This window comes from Crinia signifera, chromosome 5 (genome assembly GCF_055691185.1).
Source record: "Crinia signifera chromosome 5, ASM5569118v1, whole genome shotgun sequence".
Lineage (NCBI taxonomy): Eukaryota > Metazoa > Chordata > Amphibia > Anura > Myobatrachidae > Crinia > Crinia signifera.
In genome coordinates this window covers 133744339-133768883 of record NC_139221.1, presented here as the reverse complement: position 1 = coordinate 133768883, position 24545 = coordinate 133744339, and the positions used below count along the sequence as shown (strand labels likewise).

General features: G+C 43.8%; 1 protein-coding gene and 1 long non-coding RNA gene across 2 annotated transcripts in view; both read left to right on the top strand.

The window, feature by feature from the left end:
- Positions 1-7145, top strand: part of LOC146080604 (glutamate decarboxylase 1-like) — a 124486-nt gene extending 117341 nt beyond the window's left edge. The window contains exons 15-16 of the mRNA XM_083188075.1: positions 4416-4505; positions 4643-7145. Of these exons, the coding sequence (XP_083044201.1) occupies positions 4416-4505; positions 4643-4822 (270 nt within the window). The 3' untranslated portion in view covers positions 4823-7145. The remainder of the gene's footprint in view (positions 1-4415; positions 4506-4642) is intronic.
- Positions 1-24545, top strand: part of LOC146079551 (uncharacterized) — a 438622-nt gene that overhangs the window by 191199 nt on the left and 222878 nt on the right. The gene's annotated exons all lie outside the window — the stretch shown is intronic.

Genomic DNA, 24545 nt, shown 5'->3' with positions numbered 1-24545 from the left:
TCACACTTCAGGGTGCCTATTTGGCCTCTGTGGCCCATTTAACATTGTTTCCTATGGAAAAATCGGGTCAATTGAGACATTGAACAGGAAAATCGGGTCAATTGGGACATTTAACATTGTTCCCTATGGGAAATCACGGGCATCGCGTCGGTCGCATCGCACCCGATTTTTTAATGCATTCAATGGCCGCGATGGGCGCCCTTCTAGGTAAAGAGTACCGCCATTACTTACACTGATAGCCAATACAACCACATATTTCTCTTTTAAAAGTACAGCATATTTTGTCTTCCTATTCCTAATCTCTCAGTACAGGACATACATTTTTGAGGGAACTGAAAATGGACACAATTCTGTTTGCTGATCAACAATGAATCACATCACACAACATTAGTAAAGAACTGGATGCTATTATATCCTTGCAGAATAAAAAATTCCTGGACATACCCGACTATGCAGTATATTGTGGCTAAATTATTATCAGTAGAGGAATGGTATATAAAATTACAATAAAATCCCATAGTTGCTTATAAAAATTAAATTGATGGCATCATCAGCTTACGAGTTAATATATATTACCACCAAGATGGCAACATTTTTGAAACTGCAGCTCCCACAAATTTCCCATTTTGTACACTTTTTACCAAGGTGCACAAGAGTTTACTGAATGGGAAGGTCCATTACTTCTGGCAGGGACACTTTCACAACTGGTAGACTTGTATCTACAGTTCTAGTAAAGGGCTCTGTGAGTTACAGTATATCCTGGGAAACATCAATGGTGTTTTGTCTGACTAATTGAGCTGTGACGGACATGGTGTACTAAGTTTCTACTCCAGTATTTCCCATGGACAGGTAATACATGCTCATAGAGACCTTATTGAACAAAATTGTAGAATACCTAGGGTGACATTTAATAGGATGAGAATTTTAGTCCCTTTCCAAAATCGCCCAATTATCGCACTTTTTAAAATCTAATTTTTTGCAGTGAAATCGCATATTTAATTAGCTGTGCGATAATGGGCCATTTTTAGTCATGAAAATGGGCCATTTTTAGTCACGAAAATGTGCGACTTTGAGGAAATGTACGAATTTGTGTTAAAAAAACCCCAGAAAAAATGGTGTGAGTTCCCACCTCCTGAGCATAACCAGCCCTGCGGTCATTGAGCCTGGGGCTGGTTGCGGGGGTGATCCAGCTTTCTCCGGCACTGATCACAGCTTCTATAGCGCTGTCCCAGTGCTACAGAGGCTGCTAGCATCTTTGGCTGATGTGTCTCCATGGAGATGCATCGACCAACCACGCAAGCAGCCTCTGATATAGAAGCTGTGATCAGCACCAGAGAAAGCCGGCTCACCCCGCTGTCAGTGCGGTGTGAGCTGGCTCTGGAGGAGGGAGTCAGCGCTGGACCCTGGTTCAGTAAGTGTATTGGTATAAAATTGAGGTGTGTGTGTGTGTGTAATAAAGTTATACTTTTTCTGTGTGTGTGTGTGTATTTTAACATTCTTTTTACAGGTGGACTACAAGTCCCAGCGGACCCATTAATGCCCCGCATGCTGGAACTTGTGGTTCTCCAAGTCCCAGCATGCGGGGGAGGCCTGCTCGCACTTGTAGTTCACCTGTATAAAGTGATGTAGGATTGTTTTAACCCAATCAGGCCGGCGTCCAATGGCCAGGGACGCCGGTGACAGCCCCATGGACGGGTGAAGCCTGGGTGGGACTTTTTTATTGGGGGGTCCCCACTCCCCCAGGTACCCCGTCCAAGGCTGACCAGCCATGGTGCTCATGGTACAGCCGGGGGACCTTATGTAAAAAGTGTCCCCTGGCTGTGGCATGACACCGCGGTGCTGGTTTCAGAATTGTGATTTGTATACTTTATAATGGGAAAACATCTTGATGCGAGTTCTGGCGGTAGTAAAAATCACACCTTCAGAATGTGCGATTTCGCCGCAAAATCTGTGGTTTTTGCTGTTTTTTGCATCTCATTAAATATGCGATTTTGAAAAAACGTGCGATTACGGTCGTTTTTTTCCAAAAATCTCATTAAACCCCTAATCCCTTCAATTTCTTATGAGTATCATCCCGATAAAAAACAATTTTTTGGTTGGATAATTGTTCATATCTGCAAAAATAAAGCACTGCAAGTGGGTCAAATGTGGTCCCATCATCTTCTGCTAATATTTTTAATGGCATCAATGAAAAATATTCTGCCTGATACAGAATTCAGCAAATATGCTTTATTGTATGTGTGGTCAGAAGACTTTTTTATTTTATTTATTTTTTTAGACTCTTCCTATACAGGTCATCCTTCAAAAAAGTTATAATAGATCAGCCATAACACTTAAATCTCCTGGATAATATGGTGTGGGTTACCATCATTCACTTAGAATATCTCTGTCCCATCAAGGAATGGGGTCTACAATACGGGAAGGTGTTCTGTATTATCTGGCACTACGTTGTTATCAGCAGAACCTTTTAAGTCTTGTAAATTGCATGGTGGGGTTCCATGGCTTGGACTTGTATTCAAGCACATCCCACTGATGTGAGATAAGATTGATATGTGGGGAATTAAGAGGCCAAGTCAATGCCAAATAAACTTTTTTAGTCAAGTTCCTCAAACTGTTCCCGAACAATTTTTGTAATGTGCAGAGTTCTTTGTCCTTCTGAAAGAGGTCATTGCCATCGGTGATACCAGTGCCATAGATTGTATTTGGTCTGAAATAGGGATGCCAATCCCGGGGCATTTTTTCAATCCCAGGATCCGGGATTGAAAAATGCTCAATCCCGGGATTTCCGGGATCCGGGGATTGGCATCCCTAGTTGTGTCAGGCATGTCTCATACCCACCCCCACACCGGCCGGCCCACACATTTCCTTACATTAGCGGGTGGGCTGCTGGGAGTGGAGTGGGTTCGGAGGCGCACAGTGCCTCCAGTCTCATGCACCTCCTCCTTAGCAGACCGCACAGCAACCGGAGAAGAGGCAGGCCGGAAAGAAGGCAGGCGTGCGGGCAGAGGAGCAGAGGCAGGCGTGTGGAGGAGATTGGAAGGGGGCGGGCACAGGAGAAGGCTGCTGCATCAGAGTGGGTGATGTGGCCTGCGCAGCATGACCTCTACTGTCACGCTACGCAGGGCTCAGGATTCGGGAACAGCCGGGCAGCGTCTGAGCGAGTACTCAGATGCTGCCCGGCATTAGACTGCGCATACGCAGTCTAATGCCAGGCAGCATCTGAGCACTCGCTCAGACGCTGCCCGGCTGTTCCCGAATCCTGACCCAATACTCCAATCCCGGGATTGAAATCCCAGACTTTTTGAGGCCAAATCCCAGGATCCCGCCGATCCCGGGATTGGCCACCCTAGTCTGAAACAATGTTTTTATAAGTGTTTTTTTCAAAGAACCCTTCACATAAATGCCATTAGCGTAGTGCTTCCTGGCTTTATCTCTTCCCTAGGTTAATAATGCTCAATTTGGACCTTGCCAGTCACTTAGGGGGGTATTCAATCCCTGCCGATATTTCTGATGGGGGAAATAGTGATGGGCCCTTATTCAGTGCTGTTGTTCCTGAAAGCATTGAAGAGGCAGAACGGACCCAACTTTAAAGCAGTCAGGCCCGTTTTGCAAGCAGTAAGCCCTGTGGATTGTCGAGATCATGGCCGGATCTCACCAATCCATAGCCGTTTATGCAGACAGGCCTCCTTTTAGCAGATCGGCAGGCGGGACATTGTATCCCACCTGCTGATAAACTGGCGAGCAAAACAAAAATGGGACAGGATTCCAACTCTCAGGACGTACTGACAGTTGGAACCCAGGATTCAATATCCCCCAATATCTTCAAGAAGGGAGTGTTCACTTGCTACCTAAATATATTTCACCCCTTTCAGATGCCATGGTAACAAGATGTTGTTATTAATATTGCATCACTTTGATTATGCTCCGTTAAGGCCTGTAAATCACAGAATTATGCTGGCCTAGCCTCGTTCTTGCACTGATCCTCCCTTTCTATGTAATGCCATGACTCATGGGCCTATGCAGAGCAGAGTCAAAGTAACATGATTCTCAGACTTGTGGCTCCTATTGCATTCTGTGTCTTAGTTTGTTCCCAGAACTTCCCCTGCATGTGCCACTGTGTAGAATGAAGAAGGGAACAGCAAAAAAAATGAAGACTGCTCCATAAGTTTTCTTGCTCATCCATTAATATACTTTATTTCTCCTTCTACAATACTAATTGAATGAGCAACTTGGAGTTAATGAAAAGACACATGAGAAATGTTTCAGCAGCTTAAGTTAAACGGCTAACACACATTTATCCCCCCCCCACCCCTCCTCAACTTGCCTATTACAAAAATGTGTGTACTACAGAAATTAGTATATTGTCTAATATGTACTTTAATATAATATTTTTTTTCCTTCTCCTCTTGTTATAGCCAGAACATACCAATGTCTGTTTCTGGTATATACCACCCTGTCTAAGAGGCCTGACAAGGGACAAGGAATGGAATGCTAAATTGCATAAGGTATTATAAATTATGCTTTTGCTGTCCATTATTAAAAAATGATTGGGACCTTTTTTGTTCTTCTCATTGTTACACTAAATGGTGTTTGAAATTAATAACTATACAGTACATTCTAACCATACACTCTTACTTTTTAGGTTCCTCCAAAGATTAAAGCACTGATGATGGAAAAGGGCACTGTAATGATCAGTTACCAGCCATTTAAAGAAAAACCCAACTTTTTTCGGATGGTGTTTTCAAACCCTGCTTCTAAAAAATCTGATGTAGATTTTCTTTTGGATGAAATTGAAAGATTGGGACTTGAGTTAGAAATGTAATTTATATATTTAAAAAAATAGTACTTGAATATTTGTTGGAGAGTTTTACTGTATAGCTGTCTTTTTTTATCAAATTGAATGACTCCCATTAAACACACACAAACTGTAGTTTTTCATATAGTTATGTAACATACCAAATAACCATTGCAACGATTCAGGATGTGTTCACCCAAATCATACAGATCGTACAGTAACACAGCTGGGATGGAACAAGGCAGTATAATATTTCTCCACTACTGTTATTTAATGTTAAGAATTGTGGTTGAGCTGAATTTTCGATTATGCAATTATGAATTGGTTGGGGAGATTTGTATCTTTCAATGCTAATTCCTGTCAGGTACTTAATTTGCACGTGTCAACAGTTTATTGATAAATAGTCAAAATAAAAAGAAGTGCGTATTCCTACATGGCCACTCTCTGGATCTATTTACCCTAAACTTCATCAATGGGTATCAGATATTCTAAGATGTTTAAAATATAACTTTTATTCATGTGTTTGAAAATTGATGAAGGCTAGGGAAGTATCAAGTGAGTTGGGACAAAAAAATAAAGAATGTGAAAATGTTGTGCTTTTAAAGAAGTTAAAATGTATACTTTCCCCGTTTGTTGCCTCAAATTATGATGTCCTGTCCAAAATTTTTATAAAAATGACCAACCAATGTATTTTAATTGCTTATTATAAATCTGTTAAGTAATTTTGTCTCTTTTTTATCTCTAGTTCAGTGGTTCCCAACCTTTTTTCTCTACCGTACCCCGTAATTAGGCTTTTAAATTATGAGTACCCCCTTGTGTCAAATCACCCCCACCCATCCCGTCAGGGTTGTACCGGAGCCACAATGTTTTGCCTGTCTTCAGCTGCTGCCTAGTGAAGTACTGTTTCCGCATACAGCTGTTTACATTGATTGATTAATAAAATTTGCTTTATATATTGATACTGGGAGTGCAGGTCCCTGATTCAGAGTGGAAGATCTTTGCCCACATTTGATGAGGAAATACATTTATGTACATACCGGTCACCCCATTGTAATTAGTAAGAAGAGTGCCTTTTCCCCATGTACCTGTGTGTGTGTGTATACACACACAGAGTGGCGTATCTAATAATTTTCGGCGGGGGGGGGGGCGCAGTGAGTAATAATAGTCCCGCAGCCCGCCACTGCACACATAATTTTTTTCAAAACATATGTTAGTAACCTGGGCTTGTAGGCTTCATCGATCCCTTTCTTAATTCTCGCTGCAGCCGCCCACTCCACCGGCAATGTTTGTGGGCCAGATCCTGCAGAGGAGGAGGCCCCGGAGCTTACTAGGAGTTGCCCTGATGGTGGAGACGGAGGCGGAAGTGATGCGATGCCTCTCCGTCTCCCAGCAACCCGGCTGCGTCTCTGTCTCCCCGGCAACCGCCTGACTTCTGCAGCCATTACAGGACGGGCCGCCGCATATACGCGTGCGGGCTAACACAGAAGTTGCGGGGAGCATTCTGCTGCCATTACAGGATAAGCTGCTGCGTACCCCCAAGACGGCCGCCGTGTACCCCCAGGGGTACGTGTACCACCGGTTGGGAACCGCTGCTCTAGTTGATTAGGATCAGTTTAATGTGTACAATTGTCCGTTAGTTAATAGGTTTTTTTTCCCCTCCTATTAATAAATAACGGTTTAGAGACCACAATTATGTCTTTATTTTAAAAGAAGTAATATTTCTGTGGTTGCTTTGTGTGTTCCTCTATGATTTCCCAATGTCCTCCTTTTTAGTCATGTAACGGAGTCTGCAATTGGACTGTTATCATCAATTATTTATAAACCAAATTATTTGTTACAGGAAGGTATCCTTCTAATTCCCACCATGGAGCTGACAGTGATTGCACAAAGAAATTGTATATTAATATGTATCCTTGTTATTGTTTATTCCGTTAGAACAGGTAATTAATCTAATATGCATATTACACAAAGATCTCTGCAGTTAATGATAAATAGGCCACTTACTGTATACCACTTACTAACAATGTACAATAGCTGTAGTTTTATGAAAGATTTTTTTAAATTATCCATCTATTAATAGATGTGTATTTAAAAAAAAAATCTTATAACCATGGTTCCATTCTATTAAAGTCCCTATAAGGTCTCTTTCTACTTTGAAATCCTTTCAAATAAACCTATAAGTGTAGTTTAGTACAATAGATTAGGCTACCCGGTACTCTTTACCTAGAACGGCGCCCGCGATTACAATCGCGGGCGTCAGGGGTAAAAAATCGCGGGCATCGCGGGTACATAAAAAACGGGTGCGACGCGATGCCCGCGATTTTCCCATAGGGATCAATGTTAAAAGTCAGATTGGACGCGATTTTAGTGTTTAATGCCTCAATGCCCGCGATTTTTACATAGGAAACAATGTTAAATGGGCCACAGAGCCCTAATAGTCCCCCTGAAGTCTTAAATGGCCCCCACAATTTTTAACGCCACCCCACGATCAACGTGAACCCGAAGCGTGGCGAGCGGCGGCGGTACGCGTCCTCCGACCTTTTCATACCCCCACTATCCACGTCGGCGTGGAGTTGAGAATAGAATAGTGTGGCGAGCGCAGCGAGCCCCGCGAGGGGACGCGGATACCTTCACAGTTATACGCGACCCCTCGCGGGCTTCACAGGTGTCCGTGGCGACGCGGACACCTGTGAAGCCAGCGAGGGGACGCGTTTACCTGTGAAGGTATCCGCGTCCCCTCGCGGGGCTCGCTGCGCTCGCCACGCTTCGGGCTCGCTGCGCTCGCCACACTATTCTATTCTCAACTCCACACCGACGTGGATAGTGGGGGTATGAAAAGGTCGGAGGACGCGTACCGCCGCCCCTCGCGGGCTCGCTGCGCTCGCCACGCTTCGGGTTGACGTTGATCGTGGGGTGCCGTTAAAAATTGTGGGGGCCATTTCAGACTTCAGGGGGACTATTAGGGCTCTGTGGCCCATTTAACATTGTTTCCTATGGAAAAATCGCGGGCATTGAGGCATTGAACACTAAAATCGTGTCCAATCTGATTTTTAACATTGGTCCCTATGGGAAATCGCGGCCATCGCGGGCATCGCATCGCACCCGTTTTTTAGTGCATTCGATGGTCGCGATGGGCGCCGTTCTAGGTAAAGAGTACCGGCTACCCTTTTGTATCACTGAATGGCTTGTTCCATACAGTAACATACTGTATGATGTATATATTTTCATTATCTGTATTTGTATTTCTACATTTTTTATATTGTTTGTATTTATCAGTCTGAAATATTACAATTTAAAGAATATATTCTTGGTTGTGTCATCATTTTATTTATACTATGCATTAGAACATAAAATGCATGAAGTGCTGCAAAATTAAGGGGGGCACAATTCTAGAGCTGTGGAAGGTGGACATCTCGTCTTCTGCCTGTAAAAAAATTTCAATTTAATTTTTTTCTACTTGCTAGAACCATATTGCATTTCTGTTCCAACTTTGAAACTGTTTATCCAGTACATTACATTAGCAGTTTAAGACATGGCTTAAACAGAACTAAGCCATAGCGTTAACATAAAACCACAAAAAGCAAACATATGGTGCAGTTAGCATTACCAACACTACATTGTCAGATTCCCACTCAGGGTTACAACCATTTGCCAGATTCCAGACTATATTCTAATAAAAGACCTTTTACCACTTTTAATTCTTAAATTTATTTTAATTATAAAATATGTTCTTATTGCACCTCTGCTGTAGATTACCTACAGTATATGAAATATAGAGAACGAGGGGTTTGTACCTGCGCACTGAATCTATCTTTTTGATAATCTTTAACTAGCAGCTGCACCTAAACGGGTGACTAATCCCGTTTAAGAAATGGGCAAGATATGAGAATAATTTTGTGGTGCTGCGCTCCGTTAATGAAAATTCTACAGTCTGTTTTAAAATGAATAAATTGTTGTTCTTTTTTGTAATTAATAGAAAATGTGTATGCGGCAATAGACCTTTTCAATACAAACGCCTGACTTGAAAGACAGAAATATTGTATTCCTTCAAGGTTCTTACAATTGCTCGTGGTGAATAAATACAAGAAAAGAATAAATGAAAAAAATCAATCAAAAAAAATGAAAATGAAAAAAAAAAAAAAAATGCAGAAAAAATCAACACAAGTGTGTCGTCAGTTATCTGTCCAATAAATTGGACGGTGTGTACACAGTTGTCACAATATTTTGCAATAATTGCAGTAAATTCAGGGTTCCTTGGTAAGAAAAAAAGGTGTGTTTGTACTTAGTCTGTGCTTTAGAACAATGTCAAGCGGCGTCCCGCTATTTGTATTCCTCCTGTCACTGAGTTACCGGTTAATGCTGGTACCTGTAGATTGGCGTTCGTGTTCGGTCGCGGTTTTTCTCGTTTGGGAGGTGGCTTGGGATCGCAGGGTCCTGGACTTGGGTGCTGCGCCCGTCTACTACGTGGCACCGGCAGGTCCGTGCGTAACTCGGCTGACCGGGCTGCAGTGAGGCAGACGCTGCTCCCTGTCTGGAGATGGAGCGGCTCACCGTTTCTGGATGGAGATCCTTCACGGTGACCGTTCGGTCTCCTTTACAAGACCCTGTATGACCTGCCTGGCTCACCCTCCTTCCGATACTCACCACTGCCGGTACACTTGGTATCCTTCAGTTTCGCTCAGGTCTCCGCTGCGTGGCGGTGTGTGCACCCACCGGCCGCTTCGACGTGGGATCCTTCCAGATGCTGCTAGCTTGGTTGCTATACCTGTTAGACCTGAGCGAAACTGAAGGATACCAAGTGTACCGGCAGTGGTGAGTATCGGAAGGAGGGTGAGCCAGGCAGGTCATACAGGGTCTTGTAAAGGAGACCGAACGGTCACCGTGAAGGATCTCCATCCAGAAACGGTGAGCCGCTCCATCTCCAGACAGGGAGCAGCGTCTGCCTCACTGCAGCCCGGTCAGCCGTGTTACGCACGGACCTGCCGGTGCCACGTAGTAGACGGGCGCAGCACCCAAGTCCAGGACCCTGCGATCCCAAGCCACCTCCCAAACGAGAAAAACCGCGACCGAACACGAACGCCAATCTACAGGTACCAGCATTAACCGGTAACTCAGTGACAGGAGGAATACAAATAGCGGGACGCCGCTTGACATTGTTCTAAAGCACAGACTAAGTACAAACACACCTTTTTTTCTTACCAAGGAACCCTGAATTTACTGCAATTATTGCAAAATATTGTGACAACTGTGTACACACCGTCCAATTTATTGGACAGATAACTGACGACACACTTGTGTTGATTTTTTCTGCATTTTTTTTTTTTCATTTTTTTTGATTGATTTTTTTCATTTATTCTTTTCTTGTATTTATTCACCACGAGCAATTGTAAGAACCTTGAAGGAATACAATATTTCTGTCTTTCAAGTCAGGCGTTTGTATTGAAAAGGTCTATTGCCGCATACACATTTTCTATTAATTACAAAAAAGAACAACAATTTATTCATTTTAAAACAGACTGTAGAATTTTCATTAACGGAGCGCAGCACCACAAAATTATTCTAGTATATGAAATATACTATACATAATACCAGAGTGAACTACTGGTATATTTGTAAAGGAAAAATGAAACAATGTTCTAAATAATAAAAATGATGGGGGGGGGGGGGGGGGGGGTTATATAGACGATAGACTATATAAAAGTAAACAAATGGGAAACACACAGTTGTAATTGTAAAAAGTCCACCAGCCATCTGCATGTGTAATTGAGATGTATGTTATTGATTGGTGAATTGATCATATGAGTGTCACCTTTTGACAAAATAGGGAATCTATTACTAATCTATTTAATCTATTTATAACAAAATCAATCTTGGTAATCAATTTTATTAAATGGTAAAGGTGTGGAAAAGAGTACAAAGGTTTTCAGTGGTCGGATTTGAAAATGAAAATGAAAATGGATGGTGTGCCAATAAATGATCTCAAGTTGGAATAACTGATTATAATGGTTCATATAGTAGATCCCTTTCTATGCTCATATTATTGCTGAAATGCTAGCAATATTCCATTTATAGAAATCTGGATTACCCATGGAAAGCAGGAAATTTACCAGATCTGTGGTATTTTTTAAAACCATGTATATAGAAAATGTAAGAAATCCTTTCTTTTCCCAAGTAAAATATTGAATTGTGATTTTGCTAGGGGAATATGCCTGGATTTCGTGTATTTGTAGGCAGTTGTATGCAAATGTATTCATGGCACATTCATATTCATATTTACGGAAGCATACACCAGCGAAAGAATACAGCTAGGAATCAGTCGAATGGTGATTTCTAATTTACTAAATGACCGTATGTAATATATGGATGCTAATTGCCTGATAAGTCTAACTCATTCTCCAGGCGTATTTGGCATGCAGGCTGCAGTGTAAAAAAAAAATAGAGAAAATATTGAATTTAAAAAAATGGCATGGGGTCCCCCACCATGGCCGTAACAACTAAAGTAGAAGTTCCTTGTAAATTTTAAAACCAGCACCAAGCTCAAGGCCTGGACCTGGTTCCCAAAATATAGTGGACAAAATAACTAGGGGTTTCCTGTATTTTGATAACCAGCACCATGACTAACCAGCCAGCAGGATAATAGCACAGTCAGGGGACACTTATTATATACGGTTCCACAGCCAACCATTATCCCCTGACCAGTCATCCCAGGCAGGGACCCTGGGGGAGTGGGGTCCCCCCAAAGAAGGCCCCCCCTACAGGATAACCCTGCCCAGGCTGAATCCCGGGGCTGTTCTGGTGCCCCAGGGCAGTGGGCACTGGACAGATGGCGTTTGTGTAAAAATAGCTAAGTTAACTATTGGGTTTTTCATTGAAACTGAATCCCAGCAAGCCTCCCCCTCATGTGTTGCATTAATGGGCATGCTGGGAACCTTAGTTCCACAGAAGAACCAATAGCCAAATAAAACACTAACACACCAAAAATGTATAACTTCATTACACACACCCCATACATGCTTCACTCATCTACCTTGACAATAAGGTATCCATCCCCTTCTCCAGTAGATTCTATGTAGGGTACCTGTAAAAGGAAATTAAACTTATAAGTTCCTCTGGCAAAGATCACGTCCTCTTGGGTCCCTGTATGCATCCACATACTTGGCAAAATAAAAAAAACACCTGTACACGATGCCAGAATGAACAGTGACAAGTGCTGAATGTAGTACTTACATTCAGCGCTTCTCAATGCGAAGTGCGTTATTGGCCGCCTAGCAGTCAATCAGGAGCCAACTGATCCCAGCAGACTGCTGATTCCTGATTGTATTTAGGGGCCGTATGAATATGACCGCCTATACCATCGGGGAAATACGAATCCGTAAATATGGCAGATTAGTACAACTGCCTATTTACTGCCTATTTGCAAATTGTATTTTCCTGAAAATACAACCGGCGTTGATCGTATTTTCAAATCATTTCCCCCAGAGTGTTGACTATTTTAGCTATTTCTATGGAAATATAAATAGGTAATCTATCTAGACCACCACTGCAGACTCTGGCAGCTATTTTTACTGAAATATTATTAGATAAATGTACAGTATCTAGACCACTACTGCAGACTATTACATAGTTACATATAGTAGGTGAGGCTGAATAAAGACTTGCGTAAATATATTGCAACTAGTTATACAGAAATGTTATTAGGTACCTTTGGCACACGGATTGATTCGAAATTCACGTTATGCCACACAGATTAAGGCAAAATTCACATTTCGCCACAAATTGAGCCGAAATATATGCACAATATGCTTCATATATAGAGGCATTGCGCACCAAGTTTAGCCACACACCATAATATCCATTACGTATTATGCCAGACACCATAATGCCTATTAAAAATGATGCTACATAAGTGCTGCTTACCTACATGCTCATTGCCAGGGGTTCCATGCTCATTGCCATGTGGGAATACATGCTTGCAGTTACTGGGGGACAGCCACCGCCGGGCAGAAATGACAGCCATTGAAAGCCAGGCAGAGAGAAGGGGGCTGCCTGGCTGTTTTCAGAGCACTGCAGGTCCGGCTGTTTGAAATCATACCCCTTTTACACCAGAAAATGCAGGGACTTACCCGAGAATATGGTCCCAGGATCATTAACACCAGCCTAATCCCTGCATTTTCTGGTGTGAGGGGGAGAGAACCCCTCTTTAACCATCCAGCTATATCTTTGGAACCAACTGACTATTTACATGAGACCAGTATCATACTGAAGAACTTTTAAGTGGGCTTCGAATGATTGAAACTGGGATTTTTGGTTCCAGAGAAATCTTCCCTCAAACAACATGAACAGCCATGAAAAAAAATTGGTTTAACTTCAATATCTCTGGAACCAATGAACCCATATGGACCAGCCTGGTATCAGATTGAAGGCCCAGCGGTTTGGGTTTGACTGAATGATGCCAGAGGGGGAACTGTCAGCCGTTGGAACTAGGTGGGGGTCAGAATTAGCGGGTCCCATGTTATCCTAAGGGGAAAACGTGCCAGCTTTGCCTGGGGGTATCTCCAGTTCCCGGGGGGCTAACTACATGGGGCCAGGCTAGTTGGAAAACCCCGGTCCTCAGCTACAAAATGGCCTATTTGGAGAGTGGGCCTGGAGCTGTAGCTTCATCAGGCCCATTGTTAATCCGGCCCTGGGTTCGACCCTCCTTCTTCGTCCATCCCGGGGCAGCAGCATACACCTCTACTGCCTGCTGTCGGCACAGTACATGCTGAAGGTGTGTGCTGCTGGGGGGGGGGGGGGGCAATAACACCACCCCCTCCCCCGACTTTGGAGTGTTTTTTCACCGACCTCTAAACATTTTTGGGGCTTAGCCTCCCGCAATTAGGCCACGCCCTCCACATTTTACCAGGGCCCGGCATACCTCTCGGCTGCCCTGATTATCCAAAAGGCCTTCACCAATCCTACTAAATTATGCTAACTGTGTTCTCAATGTTTTCTTTTTATGTCTGTGTGAATTGTCTAATATTATTTTACTTAAATCTCTTGTATTATGTGCATTGGTTTGAATGTCTGTAAAACGCCTTAACTTCTGTTGGAGAAAGAGCACTGTATAAATAAAAGTATATTATTATTATTATTATTATTATTATTAGATGCTCTGTATGATGTGAAATGAGATTTCACAGATGACCCAGTATTATTACATTAAGCATTTATTGATATTATTGTCATACAGTTCATTGTATTGTGTGTGTATCGCTATTTGCCACTGCAGCATTTCTAGGTTACACCACCATTTCAGTGTGCACCCAACTTTAAGGTCAACAGGTACTGTACATGTCCAAACATATCTAAATTCCACCAGAAAAATAAAACTGTCCAATGTTTGTTGGCTATATGCAAAAGCAGACAGTATTTACCCTGAATGCAAAAAAGTGATATAGCCAAGTTTGTTCAGCCCAGTGTAGGACTGTGCAGGCACACTGTGGGTGCAACTTAGTATGCTGAGCTGCAACTAGCCTCACCCACTTCCATAGAAGGCCTATGAATCACTGGTGCAAATATGCACACGCAAGCAAGTCACAGCCATGACCAGTTTGGCTATATCTGTATATATTGAGAATGCATCCATTTTGGATAAGTAAAGCATCATTTTACTGTGGAATACTTCGGGACGTTTCAAAGTGGGATTGTTCTTTTGCCCTTTCTCTGTGATCCACAGTAATTTACCCTTTAATAAGCATTACTATTATATGTAATGCATGGATATCTGGGGCAAATACAGGATTTGAAATGGGTTTTTCCTGTGAGTGGGAGGGGCAAAATATAGTGGAAGAAGACTGAGGTATTATGCCCTCTGCAGTCTGCCATTGGGCCTTCCAATAATTATGTAACATGCAATATAGAAATGGTGGAACTCACCATATATACACCACGGCATCAGGCGGCATTCTTACGGAATTGCAATGATGGAACACAGGACATATGTCTGCTTATCGACGTTTCAGATTTGTGTCCTATGCCATCGTTGTCATTAAGAGTGCCGCTTGATGCCATACTATATCTTGAAATTATATATACATGCACACATATAGATTTCCCATGTCTCCCCAGCACAATAGACCCCCTTGAGACAGATCTCCCCCAGCACATTAGACACACCCCACCTTTGAGACATCTCACTCCAACACATTAGACCCACCTGCTCCATCGCACATTTCTACCCCCAGTTCAGAAGATTCCTCTACAACCTCCCCTCTTTAATCTGTCAGGGCTTAATTTTAGCAGGGAGGCCATACACCAGGCATTCCCAACCACGGTCCTCAAGGCACACCAACAGAGCAGGTTTTGTAGATATCCAGGCTTCAGCACAGTTGACTTAATTAGTATCTGAGGGATTCTGATTAAACCATCTGTGCTGAAGCCTGGATATCACTAAAACCTGCACTGTTGTGGTGCCGTGAGGACCATGGTTGGGAATGCATGCCATACACAATGCTGAGTAGAGGCTGTGGTGCTATATAAATGTGCCTTAGAATGTAGTTGAACATGGACCCAGTGCCTGCATCATAGAGAGATGGGGGGAGAAGGAGGAGCATACAAACTGGCAGGAGTGGTGGGTTGGGAACTCGAGTGCTATTTACTCATAATGTCAGCTCCTCTGAAGGCCACTAACTTACTATGGCATGCAGAAAATGGCCTCTCTGTCATGCCTGAAAGCTGGCTTAAGTGCTGAGCGGCAGCTGCAACTCACTCAATGGAGGACATTTTCTAAGATGTGAGTTGTATTTCACATGGGATGTTGCTATGGGCAACCAATCAAATACTTTCTATTATCTTCTAGAAGGTGCTAGAAAATGAGAAGTACTGTACAGGTACTTTCTGATTGGTTGCCCATAGCAACATCTCATGTGAAATACAACTCAAATCTTAGTAAATTTCCCCAATTAGCGGCAGCAGGCAGAATAGGTTGAGAGACAAATTGAGATGACACCCTCCCAGTGTGGTGCTGTATTTTCTATACCACATATTTCACCTCCCCGATGTACCGGTTGATTGCATTACTTAGTTCTCAGTAGTCACATGACCTTTCATTCTATGTGTAATGCTGGATAGTACTGCTCCATGCTGGAAAGTTGTCAGATAACTTATCAGTTCATTTGGCAGTTTGTTTTGTGATGCTTTGACCTCCACATCCATTCAATTTAGCAGATGATTTAGAATTAGGATATCAGTTAATCTAGCAATATTAATGGCTTGCTAGTCTTACAGCCACAAACTGCATTTTTTTAGTCGCTTCACAAATGCCGCATGACCATGAAATCTGTTTTGAGGGTGACCGCCATTATCTCTTCCTTAATGTTGTTAATTACTGGCAAACCTAGGGGTGATTCAGGCTGGTTCGCAAAGCACATTTGGTTTGCACTGCAGGTGGGGCTGATGTAACATGTGCAGAGAGATTTAGATTTGAGTGAGTTATTTTTTTTTCTGTGCAATTTTTCTGACTTATTTCTTATAGTGCAATTTAGATTTCAGTTAGAACACACCCACCCCCCAAAGCAGCATCATTAATAACTCAATTCTTGTTAGTTGATTCCTTAGGCGGACATTAATTGTTTGCCTGGGGTGGTCTTTAAGCTCATGAACTCTACTACTCTGACTCAGACTACTGGTTTCTAATTGCATGGAGAGGGAGATAGAATCATTGTAACCTGATCAACAACATGGCAAGATCTGTGCATCAAAGACTTTAAAGTATGATGTCTTGAAATTAGCTAGGCCATTATTGTCATTATGGCCCTTATTCTGGTTGGTGCGGTAATATCCGCGTGCGTTCGGGCCGCCGATGTTTTGTGCCTGCGCATGTGCAGAGGCGTCTCTGCGCATGTGCGAGCGGGGCGTACGGCCAAATCCCGCATGAAATGTGAACACTCCGACCAGGGGGTGTAGAGGGGCGTAAAAGGCTATTTGGGCTCATTACCATATGCATACGCCCCGCGTTTCATGGGCGTTCCCATGCAAACGCTGGGCGTACGCATGGTAATGCGGCCGTGACGCACGTGTAGGGGGTGGACATATGACATCGCCGGATGTCAGCTGTCCGCCCAGATCCCTGCTTTTGCACGGAAAAATGTCTGTGTGGTCTGAGGTTGCGGGAGCTGGTGGACCATTCGGTCCTGCATTCGATGGTCTGCGACCATCGAATGATGGAGGAGGTTCCCTGAGATGGAGGAGGTGTATTCCATGAAAAATACACGTGCGGTCCGTTCGGCCAGCTTCTTACCGCGTACGGACGGAGTTGGCGATCCGTACGGAAGGCGGGGTTTCGCACGCATGGTCCTGGCCGCATATTCGGATCCGGCCGCACCGATCAGAATAAGGGCCTATGTGAGCTTCTACCTGTCAGTTTCTAAACATATGCGCAAACAGTTGCCTGGAAACCGCCTTCAGATAAAGATATGACCAGAGGCTGAAATCTTGACATTTGTAATAGTAGATATGGTATACAATTTTACTACAGTTGAACAACAACATGGAATGTGTAGAATGGAGCTGGGACACATGCCTTGTTTCAACAGCTTCCTTCTATAAAAGGTGCCCACACACTAGAACGATATGTTTGCCGATTGGCGGATTTCCGATAATCGGTCAAAAATCGGCTGATATCGATCCGATGAGCGCTCCGGTGGATCTTTTGCTAAATCTTCTGATCTTACGTGCTGCATGAAAGATCAGAAGATTTAACAAAAGATCCATAGGGATTTAACAAAAGATCCACAAGGGATCTTAAGAAAAATCGGTACTCTTTACCTAGCACGGCGCCCATCGCGGGCATCGCGGCCATCAAATGCACTAAAAAACGGGTGCGACGCGATGCCCGCGATTTCCCATAGGGAACAATGTTAAAAGTGTGATTGGACGCAGTTTTACTGTTTAATGCCTCAATGCCCGCGATTTTTCCATAGAAAACAATGTTAAATGGGCCACAGAGCCCAAATAGTCCCCCTGAAGTCTGAAATGGCCCCCACAATTGTTAACGCCACCCCACGATCAACGTGAACCCGAAGCGTGGCGAGCGCAGCGAGCCCGCGAGGGGCGGCGGTACGCGTCCTCCGACCTTTTCATACCCCCACTATCCACGTCGGCGTGGAGTTGAGAATAGAATAGTGTGGCGAATAGTGTGGACGCGTTTACACAGGTAAACGCGTCCCTTCGCGGGCTTCACAGGTATCCGCATCCCCTCGCTGCGCTCGCCACGCTTCGGGCTCGGTGGCTCGCTGCGCTCGCCACACTATTCTATTCTCAACTCCACATTGACGTGGATAGTGGGGGTATGAAAAGGTCGGAGGACGCGTACCGCCGCCCCTCGCGGGCTCGCTGCGCTCGCCACGCTTCGGGTTCACGTTGATCGTGGGGTGGCGTTAACAATTGTGGGGGCCATTTCAGACTTCAGGGGGACTATTAGGGCTCTGTGGCCCATTTAACATTGTTTCCTATGGAAAAATCGCGGGCATTGAGGCATTGAACAGTAAAATCGCGTCCAATCACACTTTTAACAATGATCCCTATGGGAAATCGCGGGCATCGCGGGCATCGCGGGCATCGCGTCGCACCCGTTTTTTTAGTGCATGCGATGGCCGCGATGCCCGCAATTTTTTACCCCCGATGACCGCGATAGACATCGTGGGCGCCGTGCTAGGTAAAGAGTACCGAAAAATCTTTTGTAAAGATGTGCGCTTGCCTGAAATCTTTTGTCCAGGACAGGCAAAAGATTTCAAGGCTAATTTATGTGCACATCCTAAGATCGCAGATCTTTCTAGTGTGTGGAGTGTGTGGGCACCTTGGGGGAAATTTACTAAGAATACAATTTGAAAAAGTCGTATTCGTATTTTAAATACAAACAATTACGAATGTTTACACATGGTCATGTTGTATTAAAAAATCATTTTCCCGGAGGGTCATTTACTATGGTGTCGTATTTTTTAAATTTGTATTTTTCGATGGCGTACCCATTTGTACAAAGGTTGGTCCTTGTTTCCTAGCAGGGCGCCCAGATTTCTTAGGTACGCAAACGTAGTGAAATCTCATCTCATCTCATTGCATGGTACGTTTTTACCATACGATGTGTGCGATGCGATGCAATATTTGATTGTACAAGCACATATGCCATGAGATGTAATGAGTGCTTACAATGAGATGTGATGGGTGCTTACAATGAGATGTGATGCTATGTGATATGATGTGTGCATAGTATGTGATGTGATGGGTGCTTACAATTGTAAGCACCTGCACCTATGCCATTGTTTAGCGTCAATCCCAGTATCCCCGCCACCCCAAAGCGTGGCAAACCCCGCGAGGGGTGGCAGAACGCATCCTCCGACCTTTTCATACCCCCACTATCCACGTCGGCGTGGTGTTGAACTTAGATAGTGTGGTGAACGCAGCCCGAAGCGTGGCGAGCGGACGTGGAATACATGTAAAGTTATCGGCCTCCCCTCACGGGGCTTGCTGCGCTCGCCACACTATCTAAAATCAGCTCCTCGCCAACGTGGATAGTGGGGGTATGAAAAAGTCGGAGGACACTCGCCACGCTTCGGGGTGGTGTGGATACTGGGGTTGACGCTAAACAATAGCGTGGATGCAGGTGCTTACAATTGTAAGCACCCATTACATACTATGCACACATCACACCCCATAGCATCACATCTCATTGTAAGCACCCATCACATCTCATTGTAAGCACTCATCACATCTCATGGCATGTACAATCAAATATCGCATTGCATCACATTTGGTGCCATGCGATCCTATGCAATATTTCATTGTATAAGCACCACTGTGCAGTTAACATGGACATCACATCGCATCGCACACATCGCACAGCACTATAGATGGTACGTGATGCGAATGCGATGCGATTTTCCTACGCAGAATAGCACACTAAGCTATATGCTTAGTGGGCGCCCTGCTAGGAAACAAGTACCAAAAGGTTTTTCTTTTTGTCGTATTTTTGTATTTACCGTATGTGGAAATACGAATGTCGTACTAAACGGTGTCTTTTTTCCTAAATACTGTACGAACCAAAATACAAAAATTAGTAATTAATAACACATGCATCACTACGAAAATGAAACCTGAATTGTGATTGGTGTGTGTTTTTTTTTTAACTTGGGAGGGTTCTCAGAGGCATACATAAATCGTGGAGGCACCAAAACTCCTTGTGGGTGTAGTTTGGAGTGTGGAGGAGAGTGTTACAGTGGAGAGTGGTAAGGAGAGGTGAATTAGTGAATCGATTGTTGAGTGTGTATTGTTGTGTAAGTTGTCTTGTGCTATTGCTTGTCTTTTGAAGTTTGTGTCGTTATAATATTGTGTTTTTTTTATTTTTGTCCCCAAGTCTATATTTGTGAGTGTTTGTGCGTGTGTGTTTTTGTGTGTGTGAGGGAAGGAGTTGGAGTGTGTTTTGTGTTTGTGTTTAATTTATTTGGTGCGTTGTTAGTCTGTTGTAATGTCTGAGAGTAGTGGAGATGGGTGAGGTTGAGGAGGTGGCTGATGTGATGGTGGGTGAGGAGGAGGAGGAATTTGTGGTGAGTATGTGGAGGGTGAGGATGATGATGATGTGGCTGTTGGCACCCGTGCTGGCTCTAAGCAGGGTAAAAAGAAGGCAGCTAAGAAGAAGTCAAGTAAGATGCCAATGTTCACCCCTGCTGAGAGCTGTTCCCTTGTGCGGACTATTCTTAAGTATAAGGACCAGCTCTTTTACCACCCAGTGTCTGCAGCACAGAAGGCGGCTATCTGGAAGCGTGCAGTGGAAGCAGTGAATGCGGACGGCACCCTTGTCCGTGATCTGGACAACTGCCGGTTTTACGATATCAGGCGGTTAGTGAAGGAAAAAGTGGCAAAGGAAGCTAAGCTTTGCTGGAAGTATGCCAACACTGTGCCCTCCCGCATCAACTGCCAGATAGAGTTTTGAAAGTACTTACAATGGACCACAATAACAGGATGTGCAGTGCAGGAGTTTCAAAGCTGGAATGATGCTCTGGGGATTGAGTGAGCTCTTATAGGGCTCTAAGTCTGACATCACTTCCTGTATTTTAAGACTAAGAACAACCAGGTGGATGAGATATCTTAATTCCACATTGGTTCAAGAAACCCAATAATCACATATGCGATGGCCGCTAACACTGGCTACAAAGGGCCCGAATCTGCAATTCTAACGACAGAATAAATAGTATAAATTCACTTAATAAGTGCCCCATTATTGAGGAGCTGATGTGAAGTGATGTAATTATTATATTAACAGGTTCAATTTAGGATGTATTATCAAAATAAAAAATAATAATTTTTTTTTAAATGAATAAACAAATAATAAAAAAATTAAATAAAATAAATAAAAAAATAAATAAAATAAAAAAATAAATAAATAAAAAAAATTAAATAAATAAATAAATAAAAAATAAATAAATAGAAAATAAATAATAATATAAAAAAAATAATGAAAAAAATAATAAAAAATAAAACAAAAATAAAAAAATAATAAAAAAAAATAATAAAAAATAAATAAAAAACTGCAGTAATGATGACGATTACTCCTTAGGGATCGGTTCCTTGAAAGAGGATATAAAAAGGATTCCATTGAAGAAGCCAGATCAAAAGCCTCCCTTAGAGATAGAAACAGCCTGTTGGTCAAATCAGATAGACCAAAAACTGAATTCAAGTGTCGGCCGTTCGTGACTCAATACAACTGTGAAAACCATCTAATCAGAAAAACTCTAGAGAAACACTGGAGTCTGCTTCTGAGGGATCCGATTCTGGGCCCACACCTACCATCTAACTTAGCTTTCCGCAGAGCTAATAACCTCAAATCTGTACTAGCGCCAAGTAATCTCAAACCAGTACCATCTCTCCACCCTAATGGGAATAATTTTCTAAATAAAAGACCAGGAACAACACCTTGTAATAAATGCATATGCTGTCCATTTCTGGATAAGTCACAATTCAGCCATACCCTCGCCAATGGAAGGATGTACAGCATCAATCACGCAGTCACATGTAATTCTGACCATGTTGTCTACATGATCACCTGTAGCTGTAAACTCAACTACATTGGCAAGACAATACGACAGGCCAAATTGAGAATCCAGGAACATATGCGGAACATCAAGAATAAGGTGAAAGTCCATAGTCTCCCCAGACATTACATGGAGAAACACAGCTCTTCCGTAACTAAGGAAAATTTCAAGTTCACCATCCTTGAGCATGTCCCCCTAAACCCAAGGAGTGGTAATAGAGGCCAAGAACTTATTAAAAAGGAAAGTTATTGGATCAATGACAAAGGGCAGAGATCAAATGACAAATGTATGGATAGGGTTAGACTGCGAGTGTGTGTGTGTGTGTGTGTGTGTATGGACAGGGTTAGGCTATGGGTGTATGAATGGATAGGGATAGGCTGTGTGTGTATATGGATAGAGTTAGGCAGCGTGTGTGTGTATAAAATGTGTGTGGATGGGCGTGTGTGCAGATAGGGTAGGCTACATGTGTGTGTGGATGGTGTTAGACTATGTGTGTATGGATACTGTTAGGCTACGTGTGTGTATGGACAGGGTTAGGCTACATGTGTGTGTGCGCGCATATATGGATAGGCTATGGGTGTGTGTGTTTGGCAACTGTGTTATAACCCTGCACACACACACACACACACAGAGTCAATGATGCCTATCCCTAGATATACATGACAGCTGCGGGTGTGTTAGTATGTATGTATGGATAGGGTTAGGGTACATATATGTGTGTATGTGCTCGTATATATGAATGTATGGATAGGCAATGGGTGTGTGTGTGTGTACAGGGTTAGGATACAGTGTACACAGGGGGGCGGGGGGAGAGAGACAGTGTACACACGGGGGGAGACAGCATACACATGGGGGAAGACAGCGTACACATGGGGGGGGACAGCGCACACATGGGGGGATGACATCGCACACACGGGGGGAGGGGGGGAGACAGTGCACACAAGGGGGGGAGAGGGGGGGTGGGGAGACAGTGTACACACGGGGGGGGGGAACCACTGAATAGAATAGATCTAAAACTCAACTGTGCTCTGGTGCCTCTGTCCCAGCTGGTGTCCACTTGTAAAATAAAACTTATCTGAAAGCAGGTGGCGGGCGAACAGTCCCTGGGCTGGATGGTAGCTGCTCACCCGCCCGCAGCTCCTATCCCCGGCATCCTCTTTCCCTTACCAATGCTGCGCTGTGGGCAGGTGAGCAAGGAAGGGGTGGGCGAGCACGTCCCTGGGCTGGATGGTAGCTGCTCACCCGCCCGCAGCTCCTATCCCCAGCGTCCTCTTTCCCTTACCAATGCTGCGCTGCAGGTGGGTGAGCAGGGAAGGGGTGGGCGAGCACATCCCCACCCGGGCTGGATGGTACTTAGGGGACAGAGAACGCTGGGGACAGGAGCTGCGGGTGGGTGAGCAGGAAAGGGGTGGGCGAGCACATCCCCACCTGGGCTGGATGGTAGGGGATGGAGGACACCAGGGATAGGAGCAGCAGGAGAGGAAATCTGCCTACAGGTGTCACCTTTCTGCTTTTGTAACTTATCTGTGCACCATATTTGCCTACTTTTGAAAACAATTTTCAGGGACATTTTTGCTGATAGTAGAATACGCCGCTCCGCTGAGAGGTGTGTCATGCTCCTCCCAAAGGGTGTGTCTATATCCACCCATGGGCCTATCACCACTTAGGGGCTTGTCCTGCAGTGGCAGGTGAAAATTCTGGACCTGATTCAAAGGTGGACGTTGCTGGGTTTCCTCTAATTCCTGTTGCTGGAATTACAGGAACGCTAATTTGCAAATGCTAGTTTTAGACTTCCCCTCATGTACCAGTGTTCCCCACAATGTACAGTCCCTGAGATGCCCACTTTCTGTGCCCCTACATGCTGAAACCCCCACATGTAAAAGACAGAGAAAGGGAGTATGTGTGTGTGTGTGTGTGTGTGTGTGTGAGAGAGAGAGAGATACAAAGAGAGATTGTAGTGTCAGGGAGAGAAAGTGGGAGAGAGAAATGATTTGAGAGAGAGAGATTGTTTGGAAGAAAGAGGGTGGAGAGAGACCGTGTGTGTGTGGGGGAGGGAGTTTCAGGAGGAGATACAGTTAAGGACAGAATTTCAGGGAGAGTGTCAGAGGGAGAGGGAATGAGAGAAAGAGAGACCTTGCCAGAGAGACCTATCAGGGAGAGTTTATCTGAGAGAGACGGTGTCAGGGGGAGAGATAGTGTCGGGTAGAGAAAGAGGGAAAGGAAACGTGTAGGTGAGATACTACTTGATTACAGAACGGGGGGGGGGGGGGGGTAGACAGACAGGGAAAGACATGGAGGGATGGGCACAGGACCAACAGAGCACCATGTGGGGGCATAGATGGGCAGATAGACAAATACTACACATAAAAAAGTTATGACTACCATCTCTACAGCTGACATTCACCCACAGACAGGTTCAATCTCCTGTCAAAAGAGCTACAAATTCTTCACACACACTTATGGGAAATTATTTACCGCTGAGACAAATGTAACAGTTATCATTTGCAACATCCAACTCTGGATACAATATATTCAATTAGTATTCCTCTTCAGAAGGTAAAATCTCCCAGCTTCCAAATAGTAGTCTCAATAAGATACACTGCAATCATAAATTGTCAAAAATGTAAACTACTGTAACTACAGAGGAGCGATTTAAAAAAAAATGTGAAAAAAATAAACATAAAAGA